The 13,506-nt window shown below is 49.5% G+C and overlaps 5 protein-coding genes across 5 annotated transcripts; 2 read left to right on the top strand and 3 right to left on the bottom strand.

Moving 5' to 3' along the window:
• Positions 1 to 1,488: 1,488 nt before the first annotated feature.
• LTR84_013072 (uncharacterized protein) lies at positions 1,489 to 2,526 on the bottom strand (the record flags this gene model as incomplete). Its single annotated transcript, XM_064856577.1, has 1 exon — positions 1,489 to 2,526. One exon carries the CDS (start codon positions 2,524 to 2,526, stop codon positions 1,489 to 1,491), a length of 1,038 nt encoding a protein of 345 aa, XP_064707753.1.
• A 1,179-nt stretch (positions 2,527 to 3,705) lies between these two features.
• Positions 3,706 to 4,466, top strand: LTR84_013071 (uncharacterized protein; the record flags this gene model as incomplete). The annotated part of the gene is made up of 2 exons (XM_064856576.1): positions 3,706 to 3,790; positions 3,874 to 4,466. 2 exons carry the CDS (start codon positions 3,706 to 3,708, stop codon positions 4,464 to 4,466), a joined length of 678 nt encoding a protein of 225 aa, XP_064707752.1.
• Positions 4,467 to 4,881: 415 nt separating this feature from the next.
• On the bottom strand, positions 4,882 to 8,481 carry LTR84_013070 (uncharacterized protein; the record flags this gene model as incomplete). The annotated part of the gene is made up of 1 exon (XM_064856575.1): positions 4,882 to 8,481. The coding sequence occupies one exon, from the start codon at positions 8,479 to 8,481 to the stop codon at positions 4,882 to 4,884; it is 3,600 nt and encodes a 1,199-aa protein (XP_064707751.1).
• Positions 8,482 to 8,785: 304 nt separating this feature from the next.
• On the bottom strand, positions 8,786 to 10,535 carry LTR84_013069 (uncharacterized protein; the record flags this gene model as incomplete). Its single annotated transcript, XM_064856574.1, has 2 exons — positions 8,786 to 9,567; positions 9,623 to 10,535. The coding sequence occupies 2 exons, from the start codon at positions 10,533 to 10,535 to the stop codon at positions 8,786 to 8,788; spliced, it is 1,695 nt and encodes a 564-aa protein (XP_064707750.1).
• Positions 10,536 to 11,895: 1,360 nt separating this feature from the next.
• LTR84_013068 (uncharacterized protein) lies at positions 11,896 to 13,269 on the top strand (the record flags this gene model as incomplete). The annotated part of the gene is made up of 1 exon (XM_064856573.1): positions 11,896 to 13,269. One exon carries the CDS (start codon positions 11,896 to 11,898, stop codon positions 13,267 to 13,269), a length of 1,374 nt encoding a protein of 457 aa, XP_064707749.1.
• Between the last annotated feature and the right edge of the window lie 237 nt (positions 13,270 to 13,506).

Here is a 13,506-nt window from a genome sequence, read left to right as displayed (position 1 = left end):
AAGCCAACTCTCTCCAAAGAAGGATCTCCTCATCATTGAGCTGAAGCAGCATGATGTGATGAAGCTGAATTTTCGCTCGCTCGCTGCTGCTCGAAAATCTGCCGCCACCTCTCCATCTCCACCAAGATTTCTTGCTCGTTTCTTACCCTTACATCGCGGATCCGTACGGAGAGTACAGCCTTAGACGCTGCAAGATCAAAGCAGTCAGCCAGGATGGCCTTCTAATCAGCCAATGTCAAACAGCTGGAGTGTCTAACTTTCCTTTCTTGGTGAAGCATGGGTACACCCCTGGAGTCCGTGCAGATTGCCACCAATCACAGGCAGGCGTTCCCAGGACTATGGCATCCTTGCCGGTTGCCACGATGATAAAATCATCGACTCGAGTGGTTGCTGTCCCTTTTGGCTGCCAACGGAGTGGCAGACTTTTCCTCCGTCTACCCGATTCATCAAGAAGATTGAACCCAAGTTCTTTCACACACGCTTCGGTAATTTGGTTGTCTTCTTGATCATTTGCAGAGAGCCATGACTTCCTGGCAAGCTTCGTGGTCGGGTCGTTGTTTCTGCGTGCTATGGTGATTTCACAGATCTCACCTTCCATGGCCACAGCAGCTGGTGCGGTCGAATTCCAAGAATCTGTGTTGGTGAGGAGTTTACTGATACATACTTTGGAGGCTCGCTTTCGACCAACTCCCTCTTTATGTAGTCTGCCTTTCAAGGAAGAGGCTAGCAAAAAGTCATTATCCAGAAAGCAGGCAGTTCACTAGCCTGCAGAATCTGGTCTTCTATTTGCCAGTTGCTGTGTGGTCCTCTGTCTATGGTCCAATGGTCCTATTTCTATGAAGAATCGGTATGCAGGTTCACATGCGGCTGCCAGGCTTTGGGCAGCATTTGGGCAACAATTGCTCAGCCCAGTCCGTTAACGAAGGCTGCGGCCTTCTGTGAATGTAGTTCGAGCAAACCCATTCGTTTTCACTCGCCTAAACTTTGCTCACAGAACATCCTTTTGAGACTCTCACAACTGGAAGATCACGAAATCCCAATAGCCTCACGAATGCAAAGAACTTTCTAACTCGACCGGTCTTCCTAGATTTGGTATCGTCCGCTGATCATGAACAACTTCTCCAAATCTCAGATCCAAGCATCTAGGTCCTGACTTCCAAGCCGAGAATTCAAGCTGTGCCGGTGGCCGGTGCCTTTGGCCTCGCAAATTCGATTTACGAGATACCAGCTGCACAAAGTGCCAGATTCCAGAGACATTGGTGAGCTCGGTCCCCAATATGCATGACTTGACTTCTTGCCTCTTTCCCTATAAATTTCTAACATGAGTGTTTGGTAGAAATCTTCAGAGTTCTGTTGATCAGTATTTGCCTCGTAAGATCAGATGTTTGTTGACGTTCCTCGTTCTCGTGTCTCAAGCCATGCCTGGTTGATTAAAGTCGAATTTATCCGTCTGTTTGCTCATTATGAATACAAAGACTTCTGCTTGGCTCAGTCGGTCCAAGACTGGAGATCGGCTCTTTCGAGAAATTTCGCGCCTAGCAGTACGTCAAATCGATCATCAGCTTTCACCACCAGGAACTGATGCTTGTAGGGCTTGTTCTCATTCTTGAGCCAGAACCTCAACTCCATTTGACCCACGACATCAACCTTGTGGCCTTGTGCCAGGCCTTCGTAAGGCGTCACAGTTCCGGGCTTCACGGTGGTCAATTCATAGTTTTGTGCTTGTTTCGCGATTGTTTCGCTCATAAAGCTTGGTGCTGAGCCGGTGTCCAGCTGGGCAGTAGCAAGCCAGGTTCTCTCCCCATTGACTTCGACCATCATTTGTTTGCGAAATTTGTTGCTGTCCTCAGCGCGTGGAAGAGATATGCACGCCGTGATGCTGGAGCCCGGGTGTGACACAGATACGCACACTGTGATATCGGATTTGACCAGAAAAATCCCCGAGTCCATCAAGCGTCTCCACATTAACTTGACGTTGGAGAACCAGAAGAAAACTCGACTGTTATATTGCTTTTCCTGGGAATCCTTGGAACTACAAGTGATCGAGGCACTCCACGGCAGACCACTCGGAGTCTCTTCAAATTTCCGACCATGGTTGTAGTGGCAGGCATCTTGGCTTTGCAAATCCACGGAACATTGGCCATGAGGCGGATAGAAATCCTCAGTACATTGAGTATTATAGCCGTAAGTGTCATTGTTGGAGTAGCCAGCCTCTGGACAATGGATATCTTTGTGATATAGGCCTTGTTTGAGAGGTGAGTCATCCTTGGAATCTAGAGCATGTTGATGGTGCACATGTCTGGAAAATGGCCTGTCTCGTGAGTGGACATCCTGGGGACAAAGGCCCGGGAGAGAGCGGCTATCCTTGGAATGTGGAGGACGGTGTACACTTTGGAAGACTGACGCATCTAGGGAGAGAAAATCCAGAGAACGAACATCACGGTTCTGTCTTAGCAGCACTCCTCTTGTGCATTCATTCAATGGCTGTGTTGAGGTTCGAACCTCAAAGGGCAAGTCCTGGGGCATGACGACTATCCTGTGAATTGATCCCGCCTGTGGTCGAACGTCCTTGGGTCAGGACGCTCTCCTATCGGCAGCTCAATTTCTTTTATCCTGAGGTTTGATATGGTTTGGTAAACCTGCTTTGGGCTGTCGTTCCATTGAAAGTTATAGCTCAATGGGAGCTCAGTTCAGTCCAGATGTCTTTACTTGAAAATTGTGGGGGTTGTAGCGAACGTCGACCGATCACACAAGTTATAATACCTGAGGTTGCGGTAAAGCGGAGGATTGCCCCGCAGGAAATATCAACATGAATTACAGACTTGAAGAAGGGAAGAAGGGAAAGGGGAGCATAAGATCAAAAATAAAGACATTTCTTGACATGCAGCATCAGAAATTTTACCGAAATTGACTGATTGTTCACCACCAAGACGTTGCGATTCTACGATTGGCGTGAGGCGCGTGGTGTGTGCCCGATCAGCGGCTCTCTGAATGCTGGAAATCCGTAACAATTGTCGGATGACCATCTCGAGTGATGCTCAGCCATATCGCATTCGGGGCTTGGAAGTCGATAGTGTTTACTATCTCAAAGGAATGAGTTAAGCAGGCGACTGACATGGCATGGTACCCTCGTGGTTGATAGGCTGCTCTGCTTTGAGTCGTCTCTGAATTTGCTCCGGGCCGAGGAACCTTGGAAGTAGAGTTGAAGTAGGTACCCAAAGCAGTGCGAAGGATACTGAGACCTGCACAATCTAAGTTAGCAATTCAAAGTCAGCCTTCAGTATACCTATTTAAGAACAGAGTACGTGGTCCAGTCAGCCTTCTCCTCGCACAATGCAGCATGCAAGACTACCTGACGACATGAGCTGCTCCGCCCAAGAAGTTGCTGTCAAGTTGCCTCACCTTGAAATGAAGACGTGGTGCCAGCTACTTAAAGATGATTGAATTTAAATCAACAATTGACAGTAGATGAAACACGCCAAATGGATGACTGCAGAGGCATTGCAGAGCTGCAAGCCGCACAGCCTGACTTTGCTGTCTTCAGGCGGTTTATGCCTCTGCAGGCGCTCCAGCTCAATGTGATGCAAGCGGAGATAGCTCATTTGCGGCAGGGTTTGGGAACCAAGCTGGACCTGGCTCGAGAAGCCGGGGAGAAACAGGAATTGTGTTCGATGTTGCTGTCATCTCTCGGGCTACCAAGTCATGATGCTGGTCATCCAATTCACGAGTGCTCCGGGGCACAGCAAAGGGGCTATGTGGGATCGACTTGATGCCGCACTTGAGAGATACAGTATGCAACACCCTTGTGCCCCCTTAGCCATGAGTCCGGGGCTTCCAGGAAACCCTTCTCGCTAAGCAATTAGTATCATGAAGGCAAAGCACTCCTCCGATACCGTGCCCTTTCACAGCTTTCACCCACGAATCCTCTCCACCACAAACATCTACAGTTCTGGCTCACCGACACCAATGGAGGCCTCAACGACCTACAGGGTGTAACTGGCACCCTGTGGGACGCCTGCAACATTCCAGACCTGACATCCCTAACCCAACCGAGCGATCCATCTGACCCACTGACAAATCTCTTCAACAACCACCTCCTCCCACTGTACCACCAGCTCATCGGCCACAAAATCCACGCCCCAAGCCACTACATCACGACGCACGACGCCTTCACCGACGCCCCGCACCGCTCGTCGATCATCTACCACTACTCGGACCGCCTGGTGCTACGGACGCTCAACGTTGCCAGCACCGTGCTTGCGAGCATGGTGCCCGCGCTGTCGTCGCTGGCACTATATTACATGCCGAGCGAGGGCGCGGCGCGCATCGGTGGTGTTGTGGCGTTCACGTTCTTGTTTAGTCTCGTCATTGTGCTGGTTACGCCTGCGAAGAGGATAGAGACGTTCGTTGCGACCGCGGCGTTTGCGGCTGTGCTTATTGTTTTTGTAGGCGGTCAGGCCGATTGAGTGGTTCATTTCGGGGGAGGGTACTGAAGAACTATAGCGGAAAGAAAAACAATGGCAAGCATGCAAAGAAGATTAGGTCCAAATATAGTGGGTTTTTGTTGGGCGGTGACCGTCGCTGAGCTGGTGCGGCAGGTTTGGATATAACTACTGACTTGGTTAGGGGTAGAAAAGGGGGTGCACCAAAGGTCATGAGTCGTGCCTTAGAAACGACATATAATATGGAGCATTGTTGGTGAGGGTACTGATATTCACATTTTTGTCTATGAGTACATCGTAGGGAGGCTCGATCATGGAGAAGAGAAAATTGTTCTTCGATACATGGAATCGAGCTTTCAAACAAGTGAGTTGGATATTATTTTCTCGTCTCTCATTCGTGTTCCATAGCGGATGTAGTCCTTAGTTGCAATGATGGCCTCTATTCTAGATCGGCGGTCTTGCGTCTCTTCCCAGGACTTAGAGTCATATTCTCGATCTCCACATCCCCAGTATTGGAATGGTCAGGTTTTGTGACACCGGGGGAGACGGCTCTCTTAGTTCCCCCAAGGCTGATTGAAACCACAGCAGCATCAGCGCCGCCACCTTCAGCCGCCTGAGCACGCTTAGCATTTTTCTTTGGAATAGCTTGGGATAAGCCGGTTGTCTCACCAGCTTCAGCAGCCACGCCGTTGTTGTCCTTCCCCTTTCTCTTCTTCCGCGCCCCTCCCTCAGAAGACTCGTTTTTGCCATTCGAATTCTTCTCGCCGCTTCCTGAGACCTTATAGACGCCTCTGGCAACCATATCTGCTATACGGTCCTGTCGCTCAGCATCAGCTTTCGCCTCCTCAAGCTCGAACATCTTCGAAATGGCAGGGAATAGTGTCTTCATCATTGCGATTTGTGACACACGGATGCGCATTAGATCGAATGCGATGGCGATTGGAAGCTCATGCGTCAAAGATGGCTCGCTCCAGGCTTTAGCATCGTCCTGTGATGACACGTGTGTGAGCTCGTGGCCAGTTGGAGCGGTGTCGTTATGTCCGTTGTCCATTCCCATATAGTCTATGTCATCGGCCTCTTGGGAAGTAGATTCTGGTAGCTTGACGCTGGTGAGGACAGGGATTTTGGAGTACCTCTGGCTGAAGTGTGTGAGAATCAAATTCTTTGCTTTCATTTCCAGGGCCACACCGACCGCCTCGCCCGTTGTGCTGTGTTTCTTAGCCAAGGCATCGCCTTCCATACCGTCATCGAATGTCGCTTCATGAACTAGAACATCTGAGTCGGCACCTATCTGACAGAATTGCCGACTGGGTCTACAGTCCCCGCTGTATGAGAACTTGAAGTCGTTGTTGAATGTGACCGAAATTGCCTGCGCACCATGGCAATGGTTGACTCGTACAGTCTCAATTGTCCGAATGGGGATGTCTGTCTCTCTGAAATCAAATGGCTTGTCGTGCAGGGACAACCCCTCATCCCAATGGCAGACAATTGATCTGCAAAGCGAGCCCTCTGGAACATTGAGAATGTGTTTGTATTCCTCAATGTAATCCTTCATATTGACTTCCGAAATCAACAATGGCGGCTGAGGACGTGGTCTACCGCGAAGTACCTGTCGCTGACCCGCTTGGTAGATAGCTTGGAGAAGAGAAACGGTACCGAGATGATGATCCGCATGAAGATGAGATATCCAGATAACTTTCAGATTGTAAAGCACTTCATCCAATTCAGAGGCATCAAACAGCCGCTTTAACTGGCCTAATGTTCCCTCACCACAATCGAACAAGTAATTGCCCATGTCATTCGGCATGCAGAGTAGGACAGCAGAGACATTTCGATATTTTGATGGTGCGGCTGAGCCAGTACCTAAGGTAATGATTTCGGGCTCACTCAACTTCACCAAGGCCGTTTCTCTTATATTCGCCAAGGTGTCGGAAGGTATGAGTTTCCGGACCTCATCTCTCACTTGGTGTGCTGTCAAGTCGCTATAATCGTAGTTGATTGGCACATCCCCAAAATCTGTCCGAAGTGCAGGCTCAATGTGAACTGTAAGGCCCCGATCAGCCCCATTTATCGGGGAATCATTCTCACTTTTCTCCAGAAGGCTTTTGAGTGCTCTCTTGGGAGTATCTGAAACTCGAGAATAGGCATACTCATTGTTGAAGCGTGGGAGCGGAAACAGTTCAGGTGAGATTTGAGCCAGACGCGCTGCAGCCCTAGCGCTAGATTCTTGTGAGAGATAGTCGTTGCTTACGTCTGGATGGGAGAGAATGTGTTGTTTGTCCTTCAGGTAATCGCGCAAGTTCTGAAACTCTGGTGTAAGGGGTACATTGTCCCGAGTAATCCACACCACCAGCTCCACACCTTCCAGCAGGTCACTATAGTCGTGCAACCGTTGGCTGAGGTCTGACAGATAACCTCTAGACGGCACATCGAAGATGGCGAAACCTCTGCCCGGACGACCTGGACTCATGACCATATCTGACGTAATCACAGATCCATCTTCGAGTGTAACGGATAGACCGGCGGTGAATCGACTGTACATTGGACCAGGTTTGACTCCCAAAGCTTTCGCTTTCACTGGGTCAAACTTCCCACGTTGGGGATAGCCTTTGACAATATAAGACATGGAAGTCCTGCTAGGCAAATTGGTGGGTTTTGGCAACTCATGTACTGTTGAAGCTGGCCATGGATCACGAACCAGAACCACAGACTCAGGAGTAAGCGGAGAAATCTTCTCTCTGTCGTGAAGAATACGACTTGTTAATTCCTTGGTTTTTGGATTGCGCACCCAAACCACAGCGGGCAGGGTGATGTCTTTTATTCTGTACTCAGAAAGTCGATCTCGATGCCAGTCGGAGTCAAACATGTTATTCACAACCTCATTTCGAATTCCCTGTTCGAGACTGATTGCGGGGTCACTGGGGTTATCACTAAGAGAAGACTCGGCCTCCGCGTCGGACACATCAGAGTGTTCGTTGACAGTTGTAGCGGATTCGGCACGAGCCCGATGTTGTGTTGGAACAGCCCAGACTCGGATATTCTCATCCTCGAGAATTGGTTGCCGGACGTCTGTGTCATCGGACACGCTGGCTTCATGGACCGACAGAGGCATGCCAGTGCGAAAGACGAATCTCCGCGCACAAGCCAAGGAGTGGAGTTGCTTTGGACCCGCATATATGGAAAGTCTTGGGCGCCTCAAAGAGCCATTTTGCAGCTCGGCTTCGGCAGATTGTGCATCGGCGAGGCTGAGGATCATCCCAATCAGACCCCCATTGCTCCAGGCAGTCTTGCCAGTAAGGAACAAGCCTCGAACCTTTTTAAGAGCGACACCTCGTTGTATGCAAGCTCGTTGAGTTCCTTCAGCAAGATGGCCGAATATGTAACGCTTTTGGTCAAAGTGAAGCAAGAGACTCGTGCCAGGGGTGTCGGAAGTGGGAGTGGTAATGAATTGGAGGCGGAAGGGCGACCGTATGCCGATGGATGGCCTGGTCTGCCGACTCTCCTCCATGAGTTCCCTTTTATAGTACCTTGAGCCTGCTTGATAGGCGGCGGTTTTGAGTGATTTTAATTGCTCTGCGAGGATTTTTCTACGCTCTTTGGCCGCTTTTATTTTCTTGTCTAGAAGTGCTGCCCGACGTGATTTGCGTCCTTCGCTGTCCTTATGAGAAACTGTCCCACCCCACGGGATGAATTGTTGGATAGGAGTGGAAGCCTCAACCTTCAACCTGGGGAATTCAGAGTGAATAGAACGTCTTTGTAGGGGCCAGAACCCAGCATTCCACCGTTGTCCTCTGCGGACAGAGTATCTGCCAGGGGATGACTGAGTAAAGAGTGGTGGAGTGGGAACCAGGCGCAGTTTCGAAGGGACAGCCACGTTGAACGGGGATGCTGCAGGTAGGATGAATGCTTTCAACGTAGCGACATGGAAGAAGCGAACGAGAGGAGGGCTTTTGTTATAATTAGGTATGCCAAATGAGTGTCTTTGAGTCAGATGTTCCGTGGACAATTGGATTTGAGCCAACCAGAAAAAAAGTCCCATCAATTACACGGTTCCTCGTGTATGCGTCATGCCGACTCACGCGCGCGTCGCTACGGAGAAGTACTGGTTGCGAAGTCGCTATTACGTTGGAGTACTCGGTAGTAAAGGCTTCGACAATCTACTGCTTCGTTCAACCAGGGCTGAAAGTTCAACCAAGCACGAACAATGGCACAGTGGGAGATTTCGGAAACAGTATGAGCGTGTGAAGTGGGAACTCATAAAAATTGTTGTTGTACCGAAAGCTATATATACCAACTCGAATTAGAGATCGAGGAAGAAAGCAAAACCAATATAACACCACCCTTCAGTTCATGTGAACTGTAAATTTAGCAATCCGAGCACAAGCCTCATCAAGATCATTACACATTTTTTCCAATTCCAATGCTTGCTGCTCTTCCGAAAGTTCATCATCTTGCGTCTCAGTGGACTCCACCAATCCATCGGCCACGAGAGGCATATCAAAATATAATGCAAATGCCTCACGATCCAGTGTGACGGTTTCATCGACATTTGATGGTTTGGTGTCAGCAGGCTTGGACGATGATACACTTAATTCGGGCAGCTTGGGGACATTCTTGGCTGATGCTGGGCGACTGAAGATTGAGCCTGGCTTTCCCGAGAGAGCCTCGAGATCAAGGACTGGGGCTTCAGGTAGTTCTGTAACAGCATAAACCTGGAAATCAGAAGATGTTGGTAGAGCGGTCATCCAAGCGTTGGAAGGCTGAAATGCCGAAAGATCAATGGGAACTTCCGGGATCAGAGCCATGCCAATCTGGGGTTGTTGGACTTGCATCTGGTGAGAAGCATCGTTCGAGGTGATATCCTTACGCGTTGGCTTGGCTTGGGGTTGAGGCTGTGGTCGAACGGCTTGTTTTTGTTGTTGAGTATTTGTTTGGGTATTGGGTGCTGGAAGGCCTGATTGGCTAAGTTCGTGAAGGAAGCCAGCAAAAGCTTGCGAAGACAGTAGCATTCGGGTAAGGTCAGTGAGTCGGTTGTTTTCCTCTCGGAGTTGTTCGTTCTGAGCACGCATGTCGTTGGCTTCTTGACTCTTTGCGGCAATCTCTCCTTCCAATTGACCAATGTATTCTATGAATTACGTTAGTGTTGATCCGACAGCCATTCAAATGGGAATTGAACTTACCCTTTCTGCGTGAACGGAAAGCACGAGCGGAAACCTTGTTCCGTAGTTGACGGCGTTCCTTGCTTGTCAACTTCTTGCCCTCTTCACTGGCCAAAAGTCTCTCATCCTCATCCATATCATCTTCATCCTTCTTGATTCGTGGCATATTAGACATGGAGACGTTGGACCCATCTGCATCACTGGCAGTTGAGGTGATGCTCTCCTGTCTCATTCGGTTGAGAACCTTGGAGATACTTTCTTCCACCAAGGGATCCTTGATCAATGGTGATTTTGTCGGGCTGGGAAGTGGCTTCTGTCCCTCTGGGAGTGTCTGTGGCTGTTGACGAGCCATCTGTTGTTTTTGAGCTTGTTGTGCCTTGGCTTGAGCAGCCTGTTGGCTATGCATACCAGGATAGATACGTTGAATGGGAGCTGAGCTCATGTTGTTGTGAGCAACCAGGGTATTTGGGCTGACAAATTGCGAAGGGCGAGAGGATTGGCCCGAGTAGAACATCGAAGGGAGGTCGGTCGAATCGGCATCAAAGTCCATATCAGTTCCTTGAGAGAAATCAAACTCATCCAATGTACTCAATGGCATGTTCAAGGTCTCGGTGGGCATGATAAATCCTCCATTTCCCTCGTGATATTGTAAACCACTAGCCCTGTTGACCGCAAAAGTGTTGGCTAATGCTCCGATGGGAATGCCGGTCTGTTGATGATAGGCATCGTATTGGAAACTGGGACCGGGGAAAGTCTGGGGTGTGGAACTGGAAGCAAAGGTTGCTGATCCAGGAATGGAGGATTGAGGAGTCAGCATAGGCACTGACTTGATGGCAGGCGATGTTGATGAAGGAGTGAAGTCATTGTCAAGGTTTAGAAAGGAGTCGTAATCAGGATCGAAATTGGTGTTGAGACTGGACATGTTGGAAGCCATGGTGTTGTATTGCGCGGCCTTGCCGGAAGCCTGCAGGTCCCGTTCCCTTTTGAACGCCTAAAATAGGCAGTACGATGACCCACGAATTGACAACGAGGGAAGATGGCGGTTTTGATGATTCTGTCGACGATGAGAGTGAGGTGTATAGGACTCAAAGTCGTTTCGTTTGTTTTGAAAAGAGGGTATATCTGGTGCGAGAGAGCGTGTTTGGAATGAAGAGGGAGAGAAAGGAGAGAAAGGGCTGAGTGAGACGAGCTGAGGGAGAGTAGGAAAAGGTGGGTTGCGGGCCTAAGCAGCACCGTGAGAGGGAGAGTTCCAAGTTCTGGGGGCTGTGCTGTACGGCACCTTCGGCGGCCTCTTCAAGTTCTGTGCCAACTTTGCGGTCGAGAAAAGTGGATAATGACTGCCGCCAAATGATTGAACAGTCGGAGCTTAAGACTTGCCGACTTGGACTGGCACCCCACTGGCAGATCTTCCCACAGCCCTCAGGCTAGGCATCCACCAAAAAGACCACTGGGCGAACGACTCTTCACAAGCATTGGAGCGTTGGCAATGCATGTTGTTATGCTTGTTGAGATATTCATATCCATTCTTGCAGCCAGATACACGCCCGTAAGACCCTTGGCATCTTGTTTCCAGCTTGGAACAACGGCTGGGAACCACTCCCAAGACCACAGTTGCCATCATCCAAGACACTTGGCCTGTGCGGACACGTGACACGCCGGCTCAAGGTTCATTTCTGGGCCGTGTAGCCGTTAGTTGTTGAGGGATCAAGCCTGACCACCAATCGCTGCTGGCCTGGGACATGGATGAGGCACAACTTTTTCCGTGCTCCGTTGTTTGGACGCCGTTTCGAAATCACCCCCAGTGACGTAGCCCTGGCTTTTTGGGCCGCTAGACCCGACGGAGGGTTCAAGTTCACCAAGACTGTGTTTGGAACCCACGGCAGGTTATCCGGGAACCGCGGAGGAGATTGGTGTCTGGGAAAAACATTTGTCCGTTTGAATTATTCTTGCACCGCCACAGTTGACCTCGAAGCGATCAATGGCCTATTACGCCACATCAACTTGAGGCTGTTACGCTATCGAACTGCACGTGACCATTTTCCAGAGCGGCAGCCCAGTGCTCAAATCCGCAGAAATCTCAGTCCATCAAAGATCTCGAAGCAACTTCATGTGGGTGACGGAATGCTGTGCTTTTCAGTGACTAATCCTTCATCTGCACCTCCAATTACTTGAGCGCTGTGTACTTCCGGATGCACGCCCTGCCTAAGATGCCTTTACGATTACCCAAATCCCTGATATAATTGCTGAGTAGCACTCTCCATGTCTGCTCTTCTCCTCAACTCCTATCTATCAACATGGCAGAAGCCATTTTCAAGCAAATGATTGCATCCCTAGTCCACCAGACCCGACAGCAGTCGTTTCGACACGTGAGAGGCCTGAAGCCTTATCATCAAAACGCTCGTCATGTGGCTACAATCCCGACAGCCGACTCTCATGAATCCAAGCCGGAGCCTCCTCGATGGCATCCTCACACGGCGCGCCCTGCCCCAAATCAACAGCCGTCCTCAGAGCAAGGTCGGCTCGAGAAACTTCGGGCGGATCCAGAGCCGCGTCCTTTCTCCTCCTTTCTGACCGATAACTATGCGCGTCAACACAACTACCTGCGCATATCCGTTACTGAGCGTTGCAATCTTCGGTGCCTCTACTGTATGCCCGAGGAAGGCATCGACTTATCCCCACCAGAAAAGTTACTCACCACCCCCGAAATCGTTTATCTCTCCGAGCTCTTCGTCAACCAGGGTGTGAATAAAATTCGTTTGACTGGTGGCGAACCGACGGTGCGGAAAGATATTGTCGATTTGATGCGCCAGTTAGGCAATCTGCAGAGTAAAGGTTTAAAAGAGCTATGCATCACTACAAATGGTATATCTCTGCACCGCAAACTCGATGCAATGGCTGAATCCGGGCTTACCGGTGTCAATTTGAGCCTGGATACTCTCGACCCATTTCAATTTCAGATAATGACAAGAAGAAACGGGCATGACGCTGTCATGAAATCAATCAAACGAATCTTGGAGATGAACAAACTAGGGGCCGGTATCAAACTCAAAATCAACTGTGTTGTGATGCGTGGTCTCAACGAGCGCGAGATTTTACCATTTGTCGAGCTTGGTCGCGAACAAGATCTCGAGGTCCGCTTTATCGAGTATATGCCCTTTGATGGAAACAAATGGTCCGAAAACAAAATGCTGAGTTATGGAGAAATGCTCGCATTAATTCGGCAAAAATATCCGGACCTTGAAAAGGTTCAAGATCACAAAAATGACACCAGCAAAACCTATCGGGTTCCTGGATTTACTGGTAGAATGGGATTCATCACAAGCATGACTCATAACTTCTGTGGCACCTGTAATCGACTCAGAATCACAGGTGACGGCAATATAAAGGTATGTTTGTTTGACAACGCCGAAGTCTCACTACGCGACTTACTTCGCGAGTCGAACTGCGGTAAGCCTATTGATCGCGAAACAATGGACGCCATACGACAGCTTGAACACGATCTACCCTTACAATCTTCAAGCAGTGGAAGTGGTCTCAATGTCTCCGAGAAGCAAATCCAGCTCCTCAACGTCATCGGCATGGCCGTGAAGAATAAGAAAGAAAAGCACGCCGGTATTGGCGAACTGGAAAACATGAAGAACAGGCCCATGATCTTAATCGGTGGGTAAGCCATGCAACATACCTCCTTTCCCACAGCGGCGCATAAGATGCGTGAAATATATACAGTGGCTCACCATTTGAGTGATTCCTATAATGTATATAGAATTCTCGATGTCCGTCATTGGTCTTCCAGATTTCTCGTTCTCTTTGTCACCACATTATAGTAGCTTGACTGACGCCACCTTGCCTCTGTAGATGATGCCCTATCCACAACAAATCATGCTACCCAGTTTCCCTTCATTCCT

The sequence above is a fragment of the Exophiala bonariae genome, assembly GCF_035927105.1.
Source record: "Exophiala bonariae strain CCFEE 5792 chromosome Unknown scaffold_9, whole genome shotgun sequence".
Classification (NCBI taxonomy): Eukaryota; Fungi; Ascomycota; class Eurotiomycetes; order Chaetothyriales; family Herpotrichiellaceae; genus Exophiala; species Exophiala bonariae.
This window is presented reverse-complemented; position numbering and strand designations above follow the sequence as displayed.